General features: G+C 58.8%; 8 protein-coding genes across 8 annotated transcripts; 4 read left to right on the top strand and 4 right to left on the bottom strand.

Annotated features, from left to right (window-relative positions):
* Nucleotides 1–45: 45 nt before the first annotated feature.
* THITE_2110318 (uncharacterized protein) lies at nucleotides 46–1,567 on the bottom strand. Its single transcript, XM_003650593.1, has 3 exons — nucleotides 1,043–1,567; nucleotides 843–953; nucleotides 46–735 (listed from the first exon to the last, which is right to left on the bottom strand). The coding sequence occupies exons 1-3, from the start codon at nucleotides 1,053–1,055 to the stop codon at nucleotides 149–151; spliced, it is 711 nt and encodes a 236-aa protein (XP_003650641.1). The 5' UTR covers nucleotides 1,056–1,567; the 3' UTR covers nucleotides 46–148.
* Nucleotides 1,568–2,367: 800 nt separating this feature from the next.
* Nucleotides 2,368–3,742, bottom strand: THITE_2110312 (60S ribosomal protein L8). The gene is made up of 4 exons (XM_003650592.1): nucleotides 3,557–3,742; nucleotides 3,235–3,308; nucleotides 2,662–3,172; nucleotides 2,368–2,603 (listed from the first exon to the last, which is right to left on the bottom strand). Exons 1-4 carry the CDS (start codon nucleotides 3,557–3,559, stop codon nucleotides 2,403–2,405), a joined length of 789 nt encoding a protein of 262 aa, XP_003650640.1. The 5' UTR covers nucleotides 3,560–3,742; the 3' UTR covers nucleotides 2,368–2,402.
* A 53-nt stretch (nucleotides 3,743–3,795) lies between these two features.
* On the top strand, nucleotides 3,796–5,243 carry THITE_2110311 (uncharacterized protein). Its single transcript, XM_003650591.1, has one exon. The coding sequence runs from the start codon at nucleotides 3,973–3,975 to the stop codon at nucleotides 5,179–5,181; it is 1,209 nt and encodes a 402-aa protein (XP_003650639.1). The 5' UTR covers nucleotides 3,796–3,972; the 3' UTR covers nucleotides 5,182–5,243.
* On the bottom strand, nucleotides 5,244–6,028 carry THITE_2110309 (uncharacterized protein). The gene is made up of 6 exons (XM_003650590.1): nucleotides 5,881–6,028; nucleotides 5,753–5,821; nucleotides 5,604–5,696; nucleotides 5,544–5,547; nucleotides 5,379–5,473; nucleotides 5,244–5,327 (listed from the first exon to the last, which is right to left on the bottom strand). The coding sequence occupies exons 2-6, from the start codon at nucleotides 5,798–5,800 to the stop codon at nucleotides 5,307–5,309; spliced, it is 261 nt and encodes an 86-aa protein (XP_003650638.1). The 5' UTR covers nucleotides 5,801–5,821; nucleotides 5,881–6,028; the 3' UTR covers nucleotides 5,244–5,306.
* A 174-nt stretch (nucleotides 6,029–6,202) lies between these two features.
* On the top strand, nucleotides 6,203–10,459 carry THITE_135612 (uncharacterized protein; the record flags this gene model as incomplete). The annotated part of the gene is made up of 3 exons (XM_003650589.1): nucleotides 6,203–7,295; nucleotides 7,444–9,934; nucleotides 10,426–10,459. The coding sequence occupies exons 1-3, from the start codon at nucleotides 6,617–6,619 to the stop codon at nucleotides 10,457–10,459; spliced, it is 3,204 nt and encodes a 1,067-aa protein (XP_003650637.1). The 5' UTR covers nucleotides 6,203–6,616.
* A 196-nt stretch (nucleotides 10,460–10,655) lies between these two features.
* THITE_2110305 (uncharacterized protein) lies at nucleotides 10,656–13,280 on the top strand. Its single transcript, XM_003650588.1, has 4 exons — nucleotides 10,656–11,180; nucleotides 11,274–11,343; nucleotides 11,444–11,664; nucleotides 11,724–13,280. The coding sequence occupies exons 1-4, from the start codon at nucleotides 11,108–11,110 to the stop codon at nucleotides 13,124–13,126; spliced, it is 1,767 nt and encodes a 588-aa protein (XP_003650636.1). The 5' UTR covers nucleotides 10,656–11,107; the 3' UTR covers nucleotides 13,127–13,280.
* Nucleotides 13,281–13,373: 93 nt separating this feature from the next.
* THITE_2110303 (uncharacterized protein) lies at nucleotides 13,374–14,771 on the bottom strand. The gene is made up of 3 exons (XM_003650587.1): nucleotides 14,362–14,771; nucleotides 13,966–14,298; nucleotides 13,374–13,908 (listed from the first exon to the last, which is right to left on the bottom strand). The coding sequence occupies exons 1-3, from the start codon at nucleotides 14,611–14,613 to the stop codon at nucleotides 13,621–13,623; spliced, it is 873 nt and encodes a 290-aa protein (XP_003650635.1). The 5' UTR covers nucleotides 14,614–14,771; the 3' UTR covers nucleotides 13,374–13,620.
* A 15-nt stretch (nucleotides 14,772–14,786) lies between these two features.
* THITE_2094470 (uncharacterized protein) lies at nucleotides 14,787–22,256 on the top strand (the record flags this gene model as incomplete). Its single annotated transcript, XM_003650586.1, has 4 exons — nucleotides 14,787–14,847; nucleotides 16,229–16,360; nucleotides 16,465–20,165; nucleotides 20,299–22,256. 4 exons carry the CDS (start codon nucleotides 14,787–14,789, stop codon nucleotides 21,931–21,933), a joined length of 5,529 nt encoding a protein of 1,842 aa, XP_003650634.1. The 3' UTR covers nucleotides 21,934–22,256.
* Nucleotides 22,257–22,269: the final 13 nt, after the last annotated feature.

Genomic DNA, 22,269 nt, shown 5'->3' with positions numbered 1-22,269 from the left:
GTCAAGTTACCACGCCGCTCATCAGATCGAACGTGAGCCACGGATATGTAACCAACACAGGCCGGTGCTCCGGTGTCACAAAAATCCACCCACGCAGCCAAACCACGCGTGGCTCAAACAGCTCTCTCCAGCCGCCGCCCCGACGGGCTCACCGCACCGTCATGGACGCATTCCCGCCCCTGAACACCAACTGGGCATGCTTCCCCCTCACCAATTCCTCGCCGCCACTCCCACCACTCCCGCTCGGACCCTTCCGGCCCGTCCCGAACCCCAGATCGCGGATCCTCCCCGTGGCAAGATCGAACAAGCACCCGTGCACCTCCAGCCCCCTCTCCCTGACCGCCTCCTGCACCACCACGTTCTCCATCAGCACCGCCACGCCGGCCTGCACGTTCAGCTCGGCGAGGCGCACGGCGCGCGCGGCGTCGTCGCGGATGGCGTCCAGCTCCTCCCGGTGCGCCTGCCGCAGCGCCCGCAGCGGCGCCAGCCACGTGTCGAGCACGCCGCCGACGCGCGACCCGCCCAGCGCGGCCAGCGCGCCGCCGCACCCGGAGTGGCCGCACAGCACGACGTGCTGCACCCGCAGGTGCGCCACCGCGTACTCGACCACCGCCGCCGTGTTGACGTCGGTCGCCGACACGATGTTGGCGATGTTGCGGTGCACGAACACGTCGCCCGGCTGCAGGCCCAGGATCGTCGTCTCCGGGCAGCGCGAGTCGGAGCAGCCCAGCCAGACTTGATTTTTGTGCCCGAAGGGAGGGGGGAGGTGTTAGTGACTGCTCAGGGTGTTGCGGGGGGGTGAATGGAGGAGGAATGGTTGGTGGGGGGTGAGAAGAACTCACGGATCTGAGGGGACTGGCCGCTCGCGAGCTTGGGGAAGAAGTTGGGGTTCTGATGCGCCTTGTAGCCCGCCCAGGCGTTGTTGGAGCTCAGGGCATAGAGGAAGCTGTCTTCTGTGCCGGGGCCGTTTGCGCGGTCAGCCACGCACATCTCTTCCTCTACCCCCTCCTCGGCGAAACGGGTTACGGATGGCACCACATACCCTGCGCCGCCATTTTCGTCTAGGTATCACCGGCCCAACTGACAGTCGAAGACAAGCAGAACCAAAGCAGATCGAGCTGAGAAAAAGCCAGCCCAACAAGACCGTCAATGGCAGTCAGAATCCAAGTCTCGGTATAAGCTACAAGCCCGCTGCGCGATTTCCCCTCAGCTTCCCCAGCTACCAGGGTGGTGCAGCGGTGGTGCCACCCGGCTTCCTCGCTCCTCCTCGGATCGGGATAAGCAACCAAGCGGAGGGGAACAACGGCGCGGGGATGCAGCAGAGCCGAAGCTGCACGTGTGTTGGCCGAGCTGCCGGGGTTCGTCAGTTAGTGCAGTTGGCGTGGGGGTTCCTTGGTTGGTCGTGAGATGCGCGGAATACTCGGTAAGGCATACAGCAACGATCAACGATGGCAGAGTCCTCAGTCGGTCCAAGAAGCGGGAATGGGAAAGTGCGGTCCTGCCGTTCTAATAAGCATCAACAAGATATTGACCCGATACCTATCGCAGTACACCTCCGAGCGGAGGAGATCTGGGTCTCGGATCCCGAGGCGGGCTTGTGTGACGGTGAGGGGTGCCCAACCATGATCAACACCAACCCCTGGTCTCATGTTTGACGTGTGGGATGAAACTCTCCTCCTCCGCTCGCTTCACTTTGCGTTCTGCTTTAAAAATTCCTGGCTTGCCCAGGATGCGTTCCAATGCTTGGAAGCGGAGAGAGTGAATCAGCCGCAGACATTGCCCCTGGTCGTCCCCGGAAGACTCCGCTCCTGCAGTCGCCGGGCCGACCGGCAGAGGCGTGGGCATTTACAGTACGGGGTTGGCTTTGGGGCGTCTCCTGCGGCAATCCAAGCTCTGAAGAATCTTCGGCCCTGGCTTATTTCTTTCAAACTCTTTTGAAGGTGAGTGGGGGGTTGACGATCCTTCACTGGTGTTGCATCACGTCCACGCTGTTTGCTGAACCCCGACTTAGCTCTACCCCTGGATGATGCAACATCACCCCTCCCTTCACAAGCACCCCGTGTCCTTCCCCGCGTTTGATGGAACGCCACCAACCTACACAGTACTCAGGGCAACCGGTCGAGAAGAACGGCAACTCAAAACCAGGGTGCACCGCGACATATTAGATGTCGCACAGAGGGAGGCCCGCAACAAAGGCGATCACAGCACGCGGAATAGCTAACTCCTGCATGTGGGGTATCCATGGCATCCATTCATTCGTCCCAACCCGAAAGAAAACAAGACCTAGTATCAACGCCCGAGTATGGCGGAGGCAAGCAGTATATTCACCCTGATCTGGTTTTGGTATTCCCGTACGCCATTCGTGAGTGCAACCATGCCCACCTGACCATTGCAATGCTCCCTTAAACCTTGATGGCCGTCTCGAGGGCCTTCTTGCGCTTCTCAATGCGCTTCTGGGCCTTGAAGCCCATAATACCGCCGCCCCACCGCTTGCGGGCGTCCTCGTTCTTCTCGAGGTAGCCCTCCTTGACGGCGGAGATGAGCTTCGACAGCTCGTTCTTGTCCTCGGAGCGGACCTCGGTGATGGCGAGAACAGCGGCGGTCTACAGTTTTCGGTTAGAAGATATCGTAGTGGTAAGAGGCGGAGGGGGGGAAGCGAACCTTCTTGTGGACGACGGTGCCGAGTCTGGCCTTGCCCTTGATGATGGCGTAAGGGACGCCCATCTTGCGGCAGAGAGCGGGCAGGAAGATGACGAGCTCGATGGGGTCAACATCGTTGGCGATGAGAACCAGAGAGGCCTTCTTGTTCTCAATCAGGCCAACAACGTGGTTGAGACCGTACTTGACGACGTAGGGCTTCTTGCTAACGTCCTCCTTCGTCTTGCCCTCCTTGATGGCCGTAGCCTCCTTGAGGAGACGCTCCTTCTTCTCCGCCTTGGTCTCCGGGCGGTACTTGTTGAGGAGCTTGAACGCCTGGGCGGCCGTGTTCTTGTCGAGCACCTGCTGGAACTGGGCAATCGCGGGGGGCACCTTCAGGCGCATGCTGAGGATCTTCTTTTGGCGCTGGAGGCGGATGTACTCGGGCCACTTCACCATGCGCGAGAGGTTGCGCCTGGGCTGGATGTCCTGGCCGATGCCGAAGTTGCGGGGCCGCTTCTCGATGAGCGGGTTCTTGAGGGATGTCAGCACACGCGATTGCGGGAGGGAGGCGCTTGACTGGGGAAGCTACTCACCTTGGGGGCCTTCTTGGCGCCAGCCTTTCCCTGAGGGAAGGGGGCCGGGGCGGCCTTCTTACCGGACTTCGGAGGCTGTCATTGAGGAGAAGACATCAGTAAATGTTTTCCATTGACTGTAGTCTTCTGGTCTCTAGAGAGCGGCCGGGCGGCGTTTCCGCACACCACGAGCCAGCTCAAGCCATTCATCACCTGCGGTTTTGCAACCAGCAAGCGGAAATTCATGCGGCTCGAGGCGACCTCGCGGGGAGATCGCCGGAGCGCATGTTGCAACATCGCGAGATGCCTTGCAAATAGCATTGTCGTCATGATCGAGTGCTTACCATTTTGTCGTTTGGCGATTGCTCAGGAACCGGGAGCTTGTTGACCAGAGAAGAATTCCGGAGACCGAAATTTTGGAGGAGCTGCACAAGAAAAAAAGGTCGAGTTGTGGATGTTGGGCGCTCGGGCCACAAGCTAGGGTAAGACGAGCAAATCCGTGGCAGCAGAGTGTGTGTGTGGGTCATAGCTCACATAGCCGCTAACTTCATAGTCCCACTTGCAGCCGTTGACAACTGACTGTCTTCCATGAGAGTCTTACGAGTCAAACTCCCCGAGTCCGGATGAAGCCTGAGATGATTTGGTGAGCGATGAGCAAAAAGACGTGGTCTGACTCCCGGCAGTACAAATCCTCGAGGAATCCGTAAGCCGACTGCAGTACATCAATCCGAAACCGCCACACTCACTATTCCTTGCCGACATGGCACCCGCACTTTGCGCCAACTGCAAAACTGAGCGGGCGCTCATCAAGCGGCCCAAGAACCACGCGAAGCTTTGCAAGGGTTGTTTTATCAAGCTGTTCGAGGACGAAGTGCACCACACGATCACATCATCGCAACTATTCTATCCTGGCGAGAAGGTGGCGATAGGAGCGTCCGGCGGCAAGGATTCCACCGTCCTGGCCTCGGTTCTGAAGACGCTGAATGAGCGTCACGGCTACGGACTCGAGCTGGTCCTTTTGAGCATCGACGAAGGGATCAAGGGCTACCGCGATGACTCGTTGGAGACCGTGAAGAGAAACGCGGTGCAGTACGGCATGCCACTCAAGGTGGTCGGCTACGATGAGCTGTACGGCTGGACGATGGACCAGGTCGTGGAGGCGATTGGGAAGAAGGGCAACTGCACGTATTGCGGCGTCTTCCGACGGCAGGCGCTCGACCGCGGCGCGAAGATGCTGGGCATCAAGCACGTGGTGACAGGCCACAACGCAGACGACGTGGCCGAGACGGTCCTGATGAATCTCCTCCGTGGCGACCTGGCGCGTCTCTCGCGAAGTACCAGTATCGTGACAGGAGACAGCAGGTCGGAGGTCAAGAGAAGCAAGCCGCTCAAGTACGCTTACGAGAAGGAGATTGTCCTTTACGCTCACTACAAGAAGCTTGACTACTTCAGTACAGAGTGCATCTATAGCCCCGAGGCCTTCCGTGGCAGCGCAAGAGGGCTCGTCAAGCAACTGGAGAGGATACGGCCGACTGCCATTCTAGATATCGTCCGAAGTGGGGAGGACATGGCGCGGCTGGTACCTGGCGAGACGTCTTCTTCGTGTGCTTGCAAGGGGCAGACAAGCGCTGTTATGGCACTTGCCGAGGACGACATTGGCGGGTGCGGTTCACAAACCGGGCGAGCGCGTGGTGATGAGATGGCTGCGATGGACAAGCAGCTCAGGGAGAACGAGGCACACGAAGGCCTTGAAATCGATGTCGCAAAGGCGATGGCCAAGAACCAGAAAGATGGAGGCCAGAAGCACCGGGAGCTTCCCCTCAGGAGCGGGGATGGTCCGTCGAAGGGGTTCGCAAGACAGGTCCTCCGGAACTGCAAGCGTTGCGGGTACATGTCGAGTCAAGAGATTTGTCAAGCCTGCATGCTCCTCGAGGGTCTGAATAAGAATCGAGCTCAGATACAAATCTAGCATTTTACACGCTGCTAAAAGGTCCTGGGTATCGGGCGAGGATTTCGCCGCTGGTGAATGTCTCTCGGGGTTCCCGCGGATAACAGTGCACCGTTCCCACAGCAAGTTGTTTTGTCTTCCTCGTTCTATGACATCCGTTTCTCGACCTAAGATGTGTGAGCTTCTGGGATGCCTGCTTCGCTGCTTGGGGGACGTACTCTCCAGGGGTTGTTCAGCTCGAACCCAGGCGGCGCTATGGGGTTGTCTGTTTGCCCTCGCAAATACCCCGTGAGCCTCCTGTCGCGATCCATCACTGCCGGGTCCTACTGTCAGCATATTGCGTCCATTGTGGGCTCACACTGAAACCGGAAGATCATGCGTACTTTGCTGCGAACGAGTTAGCAATACGCTCAACGGTCCCTCGCAGCACGATGACGACCTACTCTGTCCCACTGGTCAATTGACCACCTGTGTCTCTTGCCGCCACTTTGCATGTTCTTAATCTTGTTCAGCCCAGCGCCCGTGACGCCAAACATCTGCAACACCATCAGTGGCCAGGTCCCGCGCGCGCAGCAAGCTCGGCGCAGCGTACGGCGATGATGATTCCGTAGGGAATCAGGGTCTCGAAGGGAATCGGCATCGTGGCGGTATTCTTGGCCTGCTCAACAGCCGCGTTAGTGGAGAGATGGCAGCGGTGGGAACGGCGCAAGGTGGTCGTACACGAGGCCCTGGCAAAAGCTACCAGCTGTTTCCTGACTGGAAGGTGTAACCTCGCAGTTCGTGGTTCCCGTTGCCGCGAATGAAACGGGCAGAATATTGATGCCTGAGGCACAAATTCATGTAGCTCCCGTAGTTAACGTAATTAACGAGAGTGCTAACGTTAATCGGGTCCTGGCGTGAGTTGCAGTGGTTACACGAAAATGATGGTCTGATGACTAAGCAGCAACTTGGCCCCACCAGCGACCAAACTCCCTTTGGAAAGTCGCATAGACAGCGACACCGCAGACTGAGTCCTGGGAGACCGAGACCGAGGCTTCGAGGGCAGGTTTCGAGCAACGAAAACAGCAACTGACGACAAAAACTCGCCAGTTTTACGTGTCAGAGATTTCGCTTCACGAAAATACCTACCAAAATTACCGACCCGCGTCCTGACCAGACCTAATTTGACGCGTCTCGCGTCCCGGCGCGACTACACTCCCTCTCTGCTGTTGGTCCTTGCCCGTCTCACCGAGGACTTCGTTTCGCAATTCACGACTTCCCCGATTCTGGGAGGCCTAGAGGAGTCCTCGAGCATTATGCGCCGGGCATGAGAGCCCCGCCGCCCTCTTGCCCGCATCCGCTTGTTATGCGCGACGCGTCCTGCTGCGCCGTTTGACCGAACCCGCCGACCGTCGTGTTGCAAGTGTTCTCGCATTCTTCAGACGCAGAGGTCGAGCTGGGAAACAATATTACGAAAATGGCGGACGCTCAGCTCATGGAGGAGGAGCTGCAGCAAAGCGCCCTGCAGTCCGAGCGGGAGGCGAACCCTGCCCAAGAAGGCTTGGACGGGGATTTGGAGACGGGTGACGGCAGTGCCTTCGCACCCCAGAGCCACATAAATGTCGGTGCGGGATCCATGGATGGTGATGGGGATGAAGATATGGAATATGACGAGCGGCAAAGGGATGAATCCGAGCTTGACGAGGAACACGACGACGAGAGCCACAGCGATGGCTCTGAAGAAGATGATGATGACGATGTCTTCGAGGAGGATGCCGAGGGAGAAGAAGACGATGAACAAGTGCCCCGGAGCCACCGACCGCTGCGCAGATCGGCAAGCATGACAAACGGCCGCGGAGACGGAGACGACGACGGCGACGGCGACGATGAAGAAGGCGTCGGTGCTGTCAAAATACGACCGGGACAGACGGACGATGACGATGAGAGTAGTGTGGATTCTGCGAGCCTGGAGAGTAGTAGCGATGCTGAATCCGAGGACGAGGCAGAGTGGGACGCTGCCGAGAACGACGATGCCGATGAGGATGAGGAATCTGGAAACACCGCGGGCCACTGCATGTTCTGTAAACAGGACGAGGAACACGACCCAGCCGAGGAGTTCGAGGTATTCCTGGCATGCATCAAGTGCGGGGACAACGGTCAGCTTCACTTGAACCCCGTGTCCTGTTCGGAGGACTGACTCAACGCAGCACACCAACAATGCGCGCGGGAAAACGAAGCTCTGTCTGCAGGGGATGGTGAGCGTCCTGTGTCTGGAAGTTCGTGTCTGTTTCTAACCGATTTCAGGTCCCGAAAGCTGGAGATGTCCAAAGTGCGCAGACGAATCGGACTCTGCTGCCGCTGAAGAAGTGAACGATGAAGTGAGGATGGACGGAATAACCGATGCGACAGCCTCTCCCGCAACCAGGCGGGCAAGCGCACCCAAGCTCGCCCGAGATTTGCTTCCTTCTCAGCGAGGGACCATCAAACCCGACTCTCACTCCGTCTTCAATCAGCTGGTTCTTGACGAGGACCCGATGGATGGATCCCGTGTGCTTAGAAAGCGCAAAACATCATCGGTCGTCTCAGATGAACACGGTGTGGCCCTCCGGAAGCGGCGTAGGAATACCTCCGAGGAACATAGCAACGAGGGTGCAGCAACCGGACAGGACGACTCATCTCGGCCGGTTTCCAGGTCTCTACGGATCAAGATCCCTAATTCGCCGGCAACCATCGTCAAGAGCACTCGCAATAGCATTATTGTTAGGTTCCGTGTGAACCCGTCCGCGCTCCGGCAGATCCTATCCAGGAATCCCAGAGGGCCGAAAAAACGGTCTAGCAGGTCCAGGAGGCGGACGTCAAGAAGCGAGTCTACCCGTGCCGCCCCCTTGCCCATGGCGGCCATTACGACACCATTCACACCCAGCGCCTATTCGCAACCCTTCTACTCGTTCTATGATAAGGAAACCGACGAGTTGAAAGGCAAGCCGTACGGCGGGATTCTCACCGAAGCGGAGGCGGACACCTCCAAGACGATGCCAGCAAACGAAGACCGCCGGCGCTTTGACGAAGCCAAACAGAAAGCCGAAGAGGAATGGAGGCAGCGGCTACTCAAGATGCAGGCTGAAGTGGAGGTGCCCGTCAAGAAGTCGAGGAAGGCATCCGGCCCCGCCAGCCAAATTGAATGCATCGAGTTTGGCGGCTGGGAGATCGACACCTGGTATGCTGCTCCTTACCCCGAGGAGTATAGCCGGAATCGCGTCCTTTATATCTGCGAGTTCTGCCTCAAGTACATGAACTCGGACTACGTGGCTTGGCGCCACAAACTGAAGTGTCCGGCGAAGCATCCCCCCGGGGACGAGATTTACAGGCACGGCTCGGTCTCGGTCTTTGAGGTTGACGGCCGCAAGAATCCAGTTTACTGCCAGAATCTGTGCCTCCTGGCGAAGCTCTTCCTCGGATCCAAGACTCTCTATTACGACGTGGAGCCGTTCCTCTTCTATGTGCTCTGCGAATACGACGATCTGGGCTACCACTTTGTCGGCTACTTTTCGAAGGAGAAGCGCGCCAGCAGTCAGAACAACGTCTCTTGTATTCTTACCCTCCCAATTCACCAGCGAAAGGGATACGGCAACCTGTTGATCGACTTCTCCTATCTTCTCACCAGAGTGGAGAAGAAGACGGGGTCCCCCGAGAAGCCACTCTCGGACATGGGATTGGTTTCGTATCGGAACTACTGGCGGCTCGTGATGTGCCGCTACCTTCTAGAGCATTTCTCCGAAGAGAAGTCCGGCAAGACGGGTCTCAGCATCAAAAAGATCTCGGACGACACCGGCATGACGCCGGACGACGTGATTTCGGCATTGGAAGGGTTGAGATGCTTGGTCCGGGACCCGCAAACACAGCTATACGCCTTCCGGGTTGACCTTAACTACTGCCGAGAGTATGTGGCGAAGTGGGAGGCCAAGAAGTACGTGCAGCTCAATCCGAAGGCTTTGACGTGGACGCCGTACGTCATGGGTAGAAGCAACGCGACGAACTTCGAGTTGGGCCCGGCGTTGAACGCGATTGCCCCGCGGGAAGAGGAGGAGGAGGTGAAGCCGGTTGTCCCCTCTCAGGAACCACTGGTCAACGGGACAGGGCCGCCGAGTCAGGAAGACACTCCCGCCGAGGAAGCAAAGGTCACGCTCGAGCCTGCGGTTCTGGAGTCAACGGAGCCAGGCAAGACGGCCGGCGCAGGTAGCGTTGCCAACGACGACAGCAAGCCCAACGGCATCCTCACCGACGGCGACCTTGCAGAACAACAGAAGCGCCAAGAGCCCGAGCCCGCGCCCGCGCCTGCGCCCGCGCCCGAGCCCGAGCCCGTCAAGCCCCGGCCCGAGGACTGGATGCAGCAGTACAAAGACATCCCACCCACGCGCTTCGAGGTGGTGCCGCCGGTCAACGGGCGCCGCGCGGACCGCTCGCGCGCCCTTATCCCGCGGCCGCCGGTCGTCCGGCCCGCCAGCAGCACCCCGCGACCGCGGCCCCGGCGGTCCGCCGGCGGCCGCCGCTCCGCCGCTTCCCGGCCGAGGACCGGCACGAGCAGCAGCAGCAAGCGCAAGCCGGGAGGGACGGGCCGCGGGCCGGGGCGCTGGCCCAAGGGCACCAAGAAGAGCGACTACGGCAACGCCGACAGCGGGCCGGGGCTCCCGCCGGCCTGGATCGCGGAGCGCGCGAGGCTGGCGGCGCTGGCGGCGGCGCGGAAGAAGGAGGGCGCGGACGTCAAAGATACGGTGCAGGTGCAGTCCCCGACGGTGCAGGGGACGGGGAATACGGACGTAGTGATGAAGGATGCTGGTGGCGAGGCATGAGAAGCCGGAGGGGGCGCTTGGGGCACTTATGGCGTTGTTGGTTTCGGGGCGTTGGCTTTTGCTGGGGGAATATCCTGGGCTTTGTTTCATCGCGCTTATCACTTTCTTCTTACTCATACCTATCCTCGTTTCTTTCACTTGGAGCAGGGTTCTCGGTGTATGAGTGCGGTATACTCCCGGATGGGCGGCTTGCGAGAGCGGTTTACACTAGAGGGCGTTGCCCGGTGCTCTGGAGCTTGATGGTTTATTTTGGTGGGACTGTCCTGTATTACCTTATGTATGGACTGTGTAGAGCATCGATGCAACAAGCAATTGGTGTTCCATTTTCTATGCTGTTTGTTGTCCTGGCACATCGCTGCCTGTTGTGATCGCCGGTACTCCGAATGCACCAGGGTCTCTCAAGGCCATAGGCTTGGCGCTCTGATGACACTAAAAGTTTTCCGACAGTGGACGCCGAGCAGAGGGTTTAGGCGCATGGCCTTCATACCTTACACAAGAAAGGGGAAAAAAGGAGAAGCACAGAAAGGAAAAGGAGGGAAGGGAAGAAAATAAGGTACCTATATATACCGCTTCCGCGGCAAGCCAACGGCGCAAAACTCGAGTGTTGTCATTGCAAGAAACGTTCGCTATGGGTATGGTAATTATCCTTTCCGATCGTTACCGTAAATTGCACGGTGTCAATCCAGAAAATAACCTGCTTGGAGGTTCCCGCTCCTCCCGCTCCTCTGTACAACGGCCAACTGAACTTCCTGCTGCTCACACTCCAGCCGCCTTTCTGCTTTTGCATCCGCATGCTGTGTTTGCCGATGTGCCTTCTCCTGAGCCGAGTTTATCAGTGGCCAGCCGTCTTTTGAAAAGAGCCGTACCGCGCCATCCCCAAGCCCCCCTCTCCGGCGTCTCGCCGGCCACGCGCTGGTCTTTGACCAACAGCGGGAACTCATTGGTGCGCGGGCCTTCCTTGAAAGTGCTAAGCAAGCTCCAGCGGCACCGCCGCGCGGCCCGCCCGCCGACTCGCAACACCTCATCTTGCGACATTATACCGGTGTCTTCTTCTCCTCGGCACGACCCAACGCATCGCCGGATTCCCTCCGATACATCAACCCGCCGCCGTCGCCAAGATGTCGAAAGTCATTCGGAGCGTCAAAAATGTCACAAAGGGCTACTCCAGCGTCCAGATCAAAGTGCGAGAAGGTGGGTCTGCTCGAGGGGGACGGCTTCGCCATGACGCGCGGGGTGCTGCGCTGCTGGAGAGGATTTTGCTTTACTGACGCCACTGGGATCCAGCGACGAGTAACGACCCATGGGGCCCAACAGGGACGCAGATGAGCGAGATCGCTCAGTTGACATTCAACTCGTAAGTTAAGCGGCAAAACGGCGGCCATTGCCCGATGGCTGCGCTGTTGCAGTCCGGTCGGTCAGTCGATCGGTCAGTTGCTGATGTCTACCGTCCGCAGGTCGACCGAGTTCTACGAGATCATGGATATGCTCGACAAGCGGCTCAACGACAAGGGCAAGAACTGGCGACACGTCCTCAAGGCGCTGAAGGTTATGGACTACTGCTTGCACGAGGGATCGGAGCTGGTCGTCACCTGGGCCAAGCAGAACTTATTCGTCATCAAGACGCTGCGCGAATTCCAATACATTGATGAGGAAGGCAGGGATGTTGGTCAGAACGGTGCGCATATTCCGACGTTGGTGGGGGTGCTGGGGCGGCAAGCTAATGTGTCTGTTTAGTTCGTGTTGCTGCCAAGGAGTTGACCTCCCTGATCCTGGACGAGGAAAGACTGCGGGCGGAGCGGAGCGACAGGAGGTCCTGGAAGTCCCGTATCAACGGTCTGGAAGAATACGCCCCTCAACACAGCCACCGCCCGGAAAGCCACCGACAGCGGAATCGGCGCGACAGCGACGACGAAGATGCCGAGTACAGGTTGGCCATTGAGGCCAGCAAGTACCAAGAGGAGGAAGACAGGAGAAAGCGCGAGAGCCGAGCTGCTGCGGAAGAGGACGACGACCTCGCAAAGGCCATCAAGCTCAGCAAGGAGGAGGAGGAGCGGCGCCGGCGGGAGCTGGAGGAGAGCAATGCGTCTTCCCTGTTTGACGACACTCCAACGCAGACGAGCCAACCGCAGTTCACTGGGTTCAATCAGGGTTATCAGCAAGGAAGCGCTGTCGATTTCTTCGCGAACCCAATCGACCAGACCCAGATGCAGGTCCAGCCCACAGGCTACATGAACAACGCGTACACGGGGTTCCAGACGCAGGCGACAGGGTACCCGAATGGCTACGCGAACGGATTTGGGCAGCAGCAGGTAGTCTTTGACCCATATGGACAGCAGCAGCAGCCGCAGCTGGCGCAGCAACCGTTCCAACCCCAGCCGACGGGCTTCAACCCGTACATGCAGCAGCAGCAGCAGGAGCAACAGCAGCAGCAATTCCTCCAGCCACAGATCCAAGAACCCGGCCCGCAACCAGGCAGCAACAACCCTTGGGCCAGCAGCAACAGCCTGCAGTCTCTCAAGCCGACACCAACCGGCTCTAACAACCCTTTCGCCCAGCGGCCGCAGTCCGGATATAAAGCCCAGCCGATGACGACGCTCAGCAGCCTCCCCGAGCAAAAGACCCTCTCGACCTTCCAGACCACCCACCTCCAACCATCCTCCTCCCCCTTCAGTACCATGCAGCAGCCCCAATTCCAGTCGCCTCAGCAGCAACCGCAGCAGCAGCAACAACCACAAAAGCAACTGAGCGAGCACGAGGCAAAGCTCAATGCGCTCCTAGCCAGCGGCGACGGCATGGACACGTTCGGCAACACGGGCAACCTGCGCATCCCCGCGCAGCACACTGCCCCGGGCGTGTTCGTGAACAGCGCCGGCTCCGGCCTGGGTAGGCTCACGGCCGACGCGACGGGGAACAACCCCTTCCTGCGGCAACAGTTCACAGGTATGCCCACCGTTTCTTACGGCCAGCCACAACAACAGCAGCAGCAGCATCAGATTCCGGCTGCTACGGGGCCTGCCGGGATGGGCATGGGCATGGGTATGGGTATGGGTGGTGGTGCGAGCAATAATCCGTTTGCGGCGAGCACGGGTCAGGGGCAGCAGCAGGGTGGGCAGCAGGGAGATTTGATTCAGTTCTGAAGAAGGCCAAAAAAAAGGACTGGCGGGGTGGAGGCTGTACGAGGGGAAGTGGGAGGGGAGACTGCGAGAGAGGGAGTAAGTAAGCCTGGCTGGGTTGAATGCGGTCAGTTCAGCTGGAGGACGGTGCTGGCAGGGCGACAAGCACAAGTAGACCTGTGGGAAAGGGAGGCTCATTGATCGGGAGGCTGTACGGTTCTTCTCCTACTTTCTCTTATGCTTCTTTTCCTTTGTGCAAGGTGATGATGGTGCACGGACGGACGTACCTAGGGCTTTCTTTTCTCATCGCTACGCTTTATCACTTACTCGTTCAAGGTTTACTGTTTTGTTTCTCTGGCGCGCATGACTGAAATTTGCCAGAAAGTAAGGACCCCGAAGCACCAACTGACCATTGCGAATGCGGTTTAACTTCGCTTTTTGTGTGTTTTCTGAACCATGTCCTATCGCTATTGGCAATGTCATCGCCCATCCTCTCCCCCCTCCCGCTTCCCTTGCCCCTACACAATCTCCACGTGGTGAGCCAGCCGGTCAAAGAGCTCGAACTCCATCCGCTCAGCAGCCTTGGGCCCGGCCTGGATCTGTCCCATGATATCTGAACCGGGCGGGAAATCGTGCTCATGAAGAGGTTCTCCTATCCCTCTCATGTTCGTAAGGACCGCCTGGCGGAAGTGCCAGCGGAAGAGCGCGTCGGGCGGGCGACGAGGGTCGTTCAGCAGGCGACTGTCAAGGCGTTGCCCAGCCAAATGCTCTCTTCCAGGGAAGAAGAAGATAATCTTGTACCCATTCTAAAGTATACCAAGCTAGTTAGCATATAGCATACAAACTAGATTAGAGGTACTTACATCAGGGTTAATAGAGAACTCATAATCATCAAAGAGTTGATGCAGATCAGTCCTAAGCAGGATGCCATTTTGCACAGAGTTGATCTTGCCCCCTTGAGGCGGATCAATCGTGATCCAACGGCCATAGTTCAACTGCACCCATTGCGATTCGAATGCCAATGGGAAGATGTGTGCGGCTTCAAATCCCCGCCACAACCCGATCGCAGATGTGGGATTTCTTTCCTTCGAAACAACGCAGCCGCCATCACGAGCTTGGACTTGCTCTCGAAACGACTTTACTCGTTCGCCTCCAGAGATAGAGCACGCTCGAGTATAGACAGCCTCGTTGTTGACCTATGACGTTGTTGGAATTGTCTCATCGTTTAGAGAAGACTGAATAGCAGGTAGGAACTTTACCTCAACCTTGTCAGCAACGATGAAATAATCTCCAGGGGGAAGAGGCTTGTCGTCTCGTGGGACTTCGGTTCCAGATCCGTCCTGGACAATGCAATCACCCGAGGTAATGAGTAAGATTTCGAGCATTTGATGAAAATCCGTGTTCGTCATGCCGGGTGTGGCGGTTAAACCACCCAACGGAACGCGGTCTTCATTGTCATGGGATAGATCCCAGACAAACACGTCTCGGTAAAAAGATCGATTGCTCGCCATCTTCACGGCGGGTGGGTGGTTTGTTGGGCCATGGAGCAACGAGGAACGGTGGATGGATGGTGGGTTGGAAGTTGCAAGTCGGTAACGCGTTGAAACACAACCTCATGACAGAAATGTACGGCAAGGTGGTCACTGCCCCATGCAAGTTTTGTGTGCTGTGCCTTCCTGACACCATGGATGCCACCTTCCCCTCGAAAAAATTTTTCTTGGCACCCATTGTTATCGGGGCTAACAGTGGGTCCGGCCTCGCCACCCGGATAGCCAAGGAAAAGGTGGCCTCTGGCCACCAACCCTATTAGGAGTACTGGAAACGCACATCTTTTGACACGGGCACCGACGACCAACGACTCGAACGACTTCGACGACTAGGCCATCACGACCATCGCGCGCACAGTATCTTGGCGGGCGGTAGTTCAACTCTACTGCCCAGGGGAAGGGCCAAGGTACTGCCTGCGCGCGCTGCTTACGGCCGGCTCCCGTAGAGCCTAGGCGACTGGCCACCTACCGAACTCAACCACCGGTCGGCCAAAAGCAGAGACCAGAGCCTTGGCCGGTTTTTAGCCCTTTCGCGGAGGGAGGGTAGTTTTCCGGCCGATGCCTCTCTTTCGATTCGATCCTCCGGAGGCTCCGAAGCGCCGAGGCGTAGGACAACCAAGAGGTCAGGGGAGGAGGGGTACGGGAATCCGGGCAAAGGTTAGGAGGGCGTTTTGGTTGAATACGCGTTGCGGGCCCCCGTTAAGAGAAGCGGGGGGGGGGGGGGGGGGTAATAGGCAAGGCAGTGAGAGCGTTGTCAAAGTTGTCGAATGACACTCGAGTTGCTGTTGCTGTATAGGCAGTACTTTTTGTACGTAGGTCCTAGCTTAGCACGTCCACACATGCCACAGGCATTTGCAGGCCACAAGTGGCCTGCCAGGACGTTAAGCGCTAACAACAACAACAACAACGACGACACCATGGATGCCGCAAGGCAGACCGTGGAATTAGTCAGCTTGGCGTACCTGCACAGGACAAGGCCAATGAGACAGCTGAATCGAAACGCAAGCAACAACCGATCGACCACGTGACTGGCTCAGCTTGGGGCAGAGTCCCTCGCAATATGTCATCTTCTTCGACTCAGTGGCAGACTGTCGCTGATAAATAATCTGCCAGCGAGTGGGAGCTGGGCGATGCAGAAGCGTGCTGGGAATGCTCTTTGCCATTTCTCTGGGAACGGCTCGCGCGACTTGGTCCGTGCAGTCGAGCTCACCGGCCACAGCTTTTCTCTCGCCGCCTACACAGGGCGCACGGTCCAACATCTGCAACGCTGTCTCATTGGCTGAGAAGCTCCACGCCCGACGGTTGGGCAAGCTCCAGCCAAGCCAACTTGCGCGAGCTGCCAAACTTCGCCTCCATCGCGCCCTCGGCTTTTCTGAACAAGAAGGGGAAAGAACGCGGTGCCACCTGCAGTCCAGCGCAGGCACCAGTTGCGCGGCCTTGTATTGATCAGGTCTTCTAATCCCGATTTTGTTTTCCTTGTTTAACGTCTTCTTCGGAAAGGTTTTGCGACACCGACTTTCTTCGCGTCGGGCGCGGGTGCCTCGCGCTCTTTTCTTTTTCCACAACATTGATCTCGCAGCATCCGCCACCCATCGACCACCATTCGCAACGTCGCCCATCATGTCGTCGTTCGGATTCGGAAGCGGTGGCTTCGGCCAGAGCAGTACCTCGAATACATTTGGCGGATTTGGCAGCAACACCACCAACACAGGTACGTTCGAACTCAATTCGCCCCCGGGCTTCGCTGTTTTCCTTGGCCGTCGCACACGCGTTTTCGCTGCCATTCTCGTCGACAACGCCGACTAACTCTAGCAGGATTTGGTTCATCTGGAACTACGGCCTTTGGCTCGGGAGCCAACACGGGCACCTCCGGCGGCCTCTTTGGCGGCGGAGGCGGGTTCGGCTCAAACACCACCGGTGGGTTTGGTTCTGGTGGCTTCGGGGCCAAACCAGCCTTTGGCACACCGGCCACCACCAGCTCCGGCACGGGGCTGTTTGGGGGGGGATCTACAACCGCGACAGCAGGCAGTGGATTCGGTAGCGGCGGTTTCGGCAGCACCAACACCACGAGCACCCCCTTCGGCGGCGGCACGTCGCTCTTCGGTAACACGAAGCCTGCTACGACTGGCTTCGGCACCGGGACGTCGACTTTTGGCAGCGGCACTGGCGGCGGCCTCTTTGGCAGCGGCACAACGACCGGCACGACAGGCTTTGGTGCCACGAACAACCCTGGCATTGGGACCAACGTCGGCGATCCGCCCGGCACTGCTATCGTTCCTTTCACCGCTACCGTGGAGAAGGAAGTGAACAACCCCTCACAAAGCAACGCGTTCCAGAACATTCTGTTTATGGACGCTTATAAGAAATGGTCGAGCGACGAACTGCGGCTGGCAGACTATAACCAGGGTCGCAAGACTGGGAGCCCCGGCGGCACTGGCGGTTTTGGGAGCTCCGGTTTTGGAACTGGTGGCTTTGGTACTTCCACGAGCACTGGGTTCGGCTCCAATACTGGGACAGGATTGTTCGGGTCGACCACGGGTGGCTTTGGGACAAACACCACGACCGGCACAGGAGGATTTGGCTCCGGTGGCGGTGGCCTTTTCGGCTCCAAGCCCGCAACTGGAGGGATCTTTGGGAGCACAGCTACCTCCCAGCCGGCCCAGACAGGCGGTCTCTTCGGCACCTCAGGCGGTTTTGGGTCTACCAACACGGGAGCCACCAGCGCCTTCGGATCGAATACGGCCAACACAGGAGGTGGTCTGTTCGGATCCGCGAACACGGCTACATCCAAGCCTTCTGCATTCAGCTTCGGCAACACCGGCACGAGTACCGGTGGCTTCGGCACCACATCAACGACGCCCGCCTTCGGCACCACCACAAACACCGGGACCACGGGCGGAGGTTTATTCGGAAACACCACTCAGACCACCAACACTGGCGGTGGCCTGTTTGGAAATCAACAGCAGCAGTCAACTGGCACAGGTTTCGGTACTGGCACGGGTTTCGGGACACAAGCTCAGTCGACGGGAGGTGGCTTGTTTGGTTCCCAACAGCAGAAGCCTGGAGGTCTCTTTGGCAGCACAACAGCAAATACGGGGACTACCGGTGGACTGTTTGGGGGCACAAACACTGGGACATCGACCGGATTCGGGACGTCTACGACTACCCAGCCTGCAACGGGCGGTTTGTTCGGCTCCAAGCCAGCAGGTACTGGCACAGGACTGTTTGGTAGTGGCACAACTACTCAAACCGGTTCCACTGGTGGCGGCCTGTTCGGTAACCTTGGAGCCAATACTCAGACCCAGCAGACATCACAGGGCTCCTCCCTCTTCGGTGGCGTAGGCCAGACAGCACAGGCCAAGCCTTCCCTCTTTGGCACCTCGACAAGCACTGGTGGCGGCCTTTTTGGCACCCAGCCTGCTCAGCAGCAAACCGGTGGACTGTTCGGTGCCAGCACAAACCAACAGCAGCCTCAAACAGGCGGCTTGGGCAACTCTCTCCTTGGCGCGTCGCAAGGCCAGCAGGCACCGCAGCAACCTTTCAACACGAGTATCAACGACATTTCGGCATACGGCGCCCAAACATTGTTTTCCGGCCTACCAGACGACAAGATCCAAAACCCCGGCCCGCTCGCGACTCCTCTGTCTGGCAAGTCCAAGGTTAAGAGCCGGTCGATCTTGCCGATGTACAAGCTCAGCCCGGCGAACGCCTCTCGCTTCATCACCCCGCAAAAGAGGGGTTTCGGCTTCTCTTACAGCGCCTATGGTTCTCCTGCGAGCCCATCCAGCGCGTCGAGCACGCCCGGTGGGTTTGGGCAAAGCCTCCTGGCCGGAAGCATCAACCGCGGTCTGAGCAAGAGCATTTCTGCCAGTAACCTGCGGCGCAGCTTCAACGTGGAGGATAGCATCCTTCAGCCCGGTGCTTTCTCTGCCAACTCGAGCATGCGCCTTCTGGGGGGCGCCGGCAGCCACAAGAAGCTGATTATCAATAAGGAAATGCGCAGCGACCTGTTTACTTCTCCGAACAAGGAGAAACCACAGGCTTTGGAAGATGCCAATGGCTCGCGGAAGCTGACGAAGCGTGTCAGCTTCGACACCAGCACCGCCGAGGCGACTCCGGATAGCCGCCCATCCGCCCCCGAAGACACGGCCAACACTGACGACTTGGGATATCTCAAGCCGAGCGGCCGTCCAAGCACCAACGGCGTTAATGGCGCCAAGTCGTCGTCCCCGGCCGCCGCAACCCCAGAGATGGAGCAAATCAAGGGTCAAGAACTGCCCGTCGTTCATGAAGAGGAGTCACCTGCTGCTGTGCGCACCGAGAAGAAGCAGGCGTCGACGATTGAGCCCGGCGCCTATTGGATGTCGCCGACCGCGGAAGAGATCCGTGCCATGAACCGGATGCAGCGCCAGCGAGTTTCCGACTTCACTGTCGGTCGCGAAAACGTCGGGAGCGTCACTTTCAAGGTTCCTGTTGACCTTAGCAACATAAACCTCGACGAAGTGCTTGATGGTATCGTTGTCCTGGAGCCCCGCTCGGCGACTGTGTACCCGATCGCTGCGAAGAAGCCGCCTGTCGGCAAGGGATTGAACGTTCCAGCCGTCATCTCGTTGGAACATTCGTACCCTCGCGGCGGTCCCGCGGCCTCTGGGCGCCGCCTTGAGCGCCACATCGAGAGGCTCAAGACTTCTATCCCAGACACGACCTTTGAGAGCTACGACAAAGAGACTGGAGTTTGGACCTTCTCGGTCGAACATTTCACAACCTATGGCCTAGGAGACGAGGACGAGGACGATGATGAGACTGATGTCGAGGCGATTCCCACCGGCCGCCCTGTGTCGAGCCCGTCAATTGTTAAGGACTCCACCTCCCCTTCCGACCCCGACGACACCTTCGAGTTCAAGCGCTCCCGTCGTGCTGTCCCCGGAGCCTTCGACGATGCCGCGCTGTCCGACAATGAGGAGGTTTCTGATGCTGCTCAACGCCAGGGTACGCTGTCTCCTGAACCCCAGGAGGCTGATGCCCCCTTGCAGTCACGGGAATGGCCCGAAGACGAAAGCATGGCTGACGGACGCGATGAATACCAGCTCGAAACCTTTGAGCGGTCGTCTCAGCAGGGATCTGTCGAGGATCAGGACGAGCTCTGGCTCTCTCGTCATCCCGATGACGACAGCCAGGTTCCTGCTGGCATCCTGAGGGCGCGCATGCGGGCCTTGAAGAAGTCGACGGCGCCGACCAGAATCGAGGTCGCTGGAGGTGATGACTGGACGCAAATCCTGCAGGCGAGCGTACGGGCGCCGAGGACGGTGGATCGGGCGACGCTGCGCGCGCTGAACGAGTCTGGGGAAGTATGGGATATGAAGGATCGGGGCAGCCCGGCTCCGCAGAAGAATATGACATCTGCACCTGACGGGACGGGATTTGCCACGAGCATCGACTTGATGAAGTCGCTTTTCGAGCAAGCAAAGGGCTCGACTCAGCCGGTACAGGAGTCACCAGCCACGGGTTTCGTGAAGGTTGGTGTCCCGCTTGCCTCCTAGCCTCTGAGCTTGACTCCTTCCGCCTAGCCTTGCCTTGTTCTTTGCTTTTTTCTGTGGCTTCTGTACCTACGTATTGTGAACAACAAACTAAGATTGTTTCTCGCTCTAGTGGCCTTATCAGCAGCGTCCCAAGGTTGATGCAGAAGAAGGCCCGTCGGTTCCGCGGCCCACCTGGGGACCCAATGAACTGCTGGTCACGACACACCATGGCGAACCCAGCCTGCAGCCGGTCAACGCGACCATACCCGCTGCCGAGGAGTCGGTAGCATCGCCTGAAGCTCTTTCTCGGCTTCAGGAGTATATCGAGAAGAATTCCAGCAAGGAAGGTGCCCGCGCGGTCGCCGGGCCCGAGTTTCGAGAGCTGGCCCACGGCGACTCGACCTGGGAGCTTGCGGCTCTCCTTTTTGAGGACAATGGATACGGCCTGTCTGGCTTTTGGAAACAGTTGGTGTCCGCGGCCACCGACGACGCTCTTGCCCAGGAGTCCGGCCTCGAGGAGAAGGCGATCCTCTGCCTGGCTGGCAACCGAGTGGCTGACGCCTGCGCGCACCTCCTCGCTGCCGGGAACTTTCGACTGGCCACGCTCGTCTCCAACATCGGCATGGTGAGCCACGATATCAAGGCTCAGCTGAAGGACTGGCGCGAATCGAATGCTCTGGCCGAGTTCTCGGAGCCCATTCGAGCCATCTACGAGCTTCTGGCTGGCAATGCTGGGGTGTGTGCTGGCGTCAAAGGAGTTCCTATCGAGAACCGGGTGGCTTCGTTTACGATTTCTCAGCGCTTCGGTCTGGACTGGAAGCGGTCGTTTGGCCTTCGTCTCTTCTATACCGCCAGGACAACGCCCAACGTTGCCGAGGCCGTCCGCTCGTTCCAGGCCGACATCGACCAGGACAGGGAGCCGGAGCCCGACAGCGCTCTGTGGTCGCTGCTCAAGGCATATGCCAATCAGGAGTTTGACTGGTCGGACACGCGCCTCGGGTGGCTCATGACGAAGGCCATATTTGCTACCGGCAAAGTCTCATTCGGGGAGCAGGCGACGGAGAAGCTCGACATGGCCTCTCTTTCCTTCGCCGCGGCGCTCACGGCTCAATCTCACTGGGTGCCGGCCACTTTCGTCTTGCTTCAGCTGTCTGACGGGGCCTCGCGCGAAGCGGCCGTTCGTGATCACCTGGGACGCCACGCTCACCGCATCGGCTCCCCCCGCAACCCGGCCAGCGCGTTCTCGGCTCTGCGCAAGTTCGGCGTGCCCGAGACGTGGATCTGGGAGGCCAAGGCGCTCGACTTCCGCTCGCGCGGCGACTCGCAGCAGGAGTTTCTCGCGCTCGTCTGGGCGCAGAACTACGCGGAGGCCCACCAGGCCTTCGTCCAGCGCGTCGGCCCGGACCTGGTCATCGCGCGCGACTACCACCGCCTCTTCCGCTTCGCGCAGCTCCTGTTCAAGGTTAAGGGCAAGCTGCAACAGGGCTGCTGGGACCGCGGCGCGGCCGTGTACCTGCTCTACCCGATGGCGCGGCTCCAGCAGAGCAGGCACGACGGGCCGGACAGGTTTGACAGCCAGCTGTTGGACGGGCTGGTGGCGCTGCGCGGGCAGACGCACGGGGACATACGGCAGGAGGCGGCCATCGCGGACATGGCGGAGGAGCTGATCCGGTGCAGGGGCGGCGACCCGCGACTGTTCCAGCTGCTGCCGCAGGACGTGAGGGGCAAGTACATGCGCACTCAGGCGCTGGAGAGCATTGCGTAAGCTAGCCAGCTGGAGGGGGTTTCTTCCTTGTGGAAGAGGGTTTGGGGGGAATGGGTCTTTGGCTGTGAGAATGCCTGAGTGCTTCACGGAAGGGATTGCTTGACGGGGAAGGGATTGCTTGTACGGTTACAGGGTAATTTTCGCGGGAAAGCGGAAGCTTGGTGGTTTAGCAGAATGGGATTTTACTGTGCAGCATGTGTATGTGATGTGAGGCGAGGCGATGCGGAGGACGTTCACGGTTCGGCGATAGCAGGCGGGAGAAACTGCGTGGGAAGTATTAGGGGTTAAGCTGTTTAGGTAGATTAATAACCGGCGAGATTGCCAACTTGTCCCAAC

The sequence above is a fragment of the Thermothielavioides terrestris genome, chromosome 1 (genome assembly GCF_000226115.1).
Source record: "Thermothielavioides terrestris NRRL 8126 chromosome 1, complete sequence".
Classification (NCBI taxonomy): domain Eukaryota; kingdom Fungi; phylum Ascomycota; class Sordariomycetes; order Sordariales; family Chaetomiaceae; genus Thermothielavioides; species Thermothielavioides terrestris.
The sequence above is the reverse complement of the archived record's forward strand: the minus strand, read 5'-3'. Positions and strand labels throughout refer to the sequence as shown.

Bases quoted from the DNA above. Each gene is read 5' to 3' on its own strand.
- THITE_2110311 (XM_003650591.1), top strand. From the start codon at position 3,973: ATGGCACCCGCACTTTGCGCCAACTGCAAAACTGAGCGGGCGCTCATC.
- THITE_2110305 (XM_003650588.1), top strand. From the start codon at position 11,108: ATGTCGAAAGTCATTCGGAGCGTCAAAAATGTCACAAAGGGCTACTCC. The intron at 11,181-11,273 runs GTGGGTCTGCTC...ACTGGGATCCAG, and splicing joins CCAGATCAAAGTGCGAGAAG to CGACGAGTAACGACCCATGG. The intron at 11,665-11,723 runs GTGCGCATATTC...GTGTCTGTTTAG, and splicing joins CAGGGATGTTGGTCAGAACG to TTCGTGTTGCTGCCAAGGAG.
- THITE_2110303 (XM_003650587.1), bottom strand. From the start codon at position 14,613: ATGGCGAGCAATCGATCTTTTTACCGAGACGTGTTTGTCTGGGATCTA. The intron at 14,299-14,361 runs GTAAAGTTCCTA...ACAACGTCATAG, and splicing joins TCGTTGCTGACAAGGTTGAG to GTCAACAACGAGGCTGTCTA. The intron at 13,909-13,965 runs GTAAGTACCTCT...GGTATACTTTAG, and splicing joins AGTTCTCTATTAACCCTGAT to AATGGGTACAAGATTATCTT.
- THITE_2110318 (XM_003650593.1), bottom strand. The intron at 736-842 runs GTGAGTTCTTCT...ACAAAAATCAAG, and splicing joins CGGCCAGTCCCCTCAGATCC to TCTGGCTGGGCTGCTCCGAC.
- THITE_2110309 (XM_003650590.1), bottom strand. From the start codon at position 5,800: ATGCCGATTCCCTTCGAGACCCTGATTCCCTACGGAATCATCATCGCC. The intron at 5,697-5,752 runs GTACGCTGCGCC...ATGGTGTTGCAG, and splicing joins CCTACGGAATCATCATCGCC to ATGTTTGGCGTCACGGGCGC. The intron at 5,328-5,378 runs GTACGTCCCCCA...CACACATCTTAG, and splicing joins AGCTGAACAACCCCTGGAGA to GTCGAGAAACGGATGTCATA.
- THITE_2110312 (XM_003650592.1), bottom strand. The intron at 3,173-3,234 runs GGTGAGTAGCTT...GACATCCCTCAA, and splicing joins GGCGCCAAGAAGGCCCCCAA to GAACCCGCTCATCGAGAAGC. The intron at 2,604-2,661 runs GTTCGCTTCCCC...CGAAAACTGTAG, and splicing joins GCACCGTCGTCCACAAGAAG to ACCGCCGCTGTTCTCGCCAT.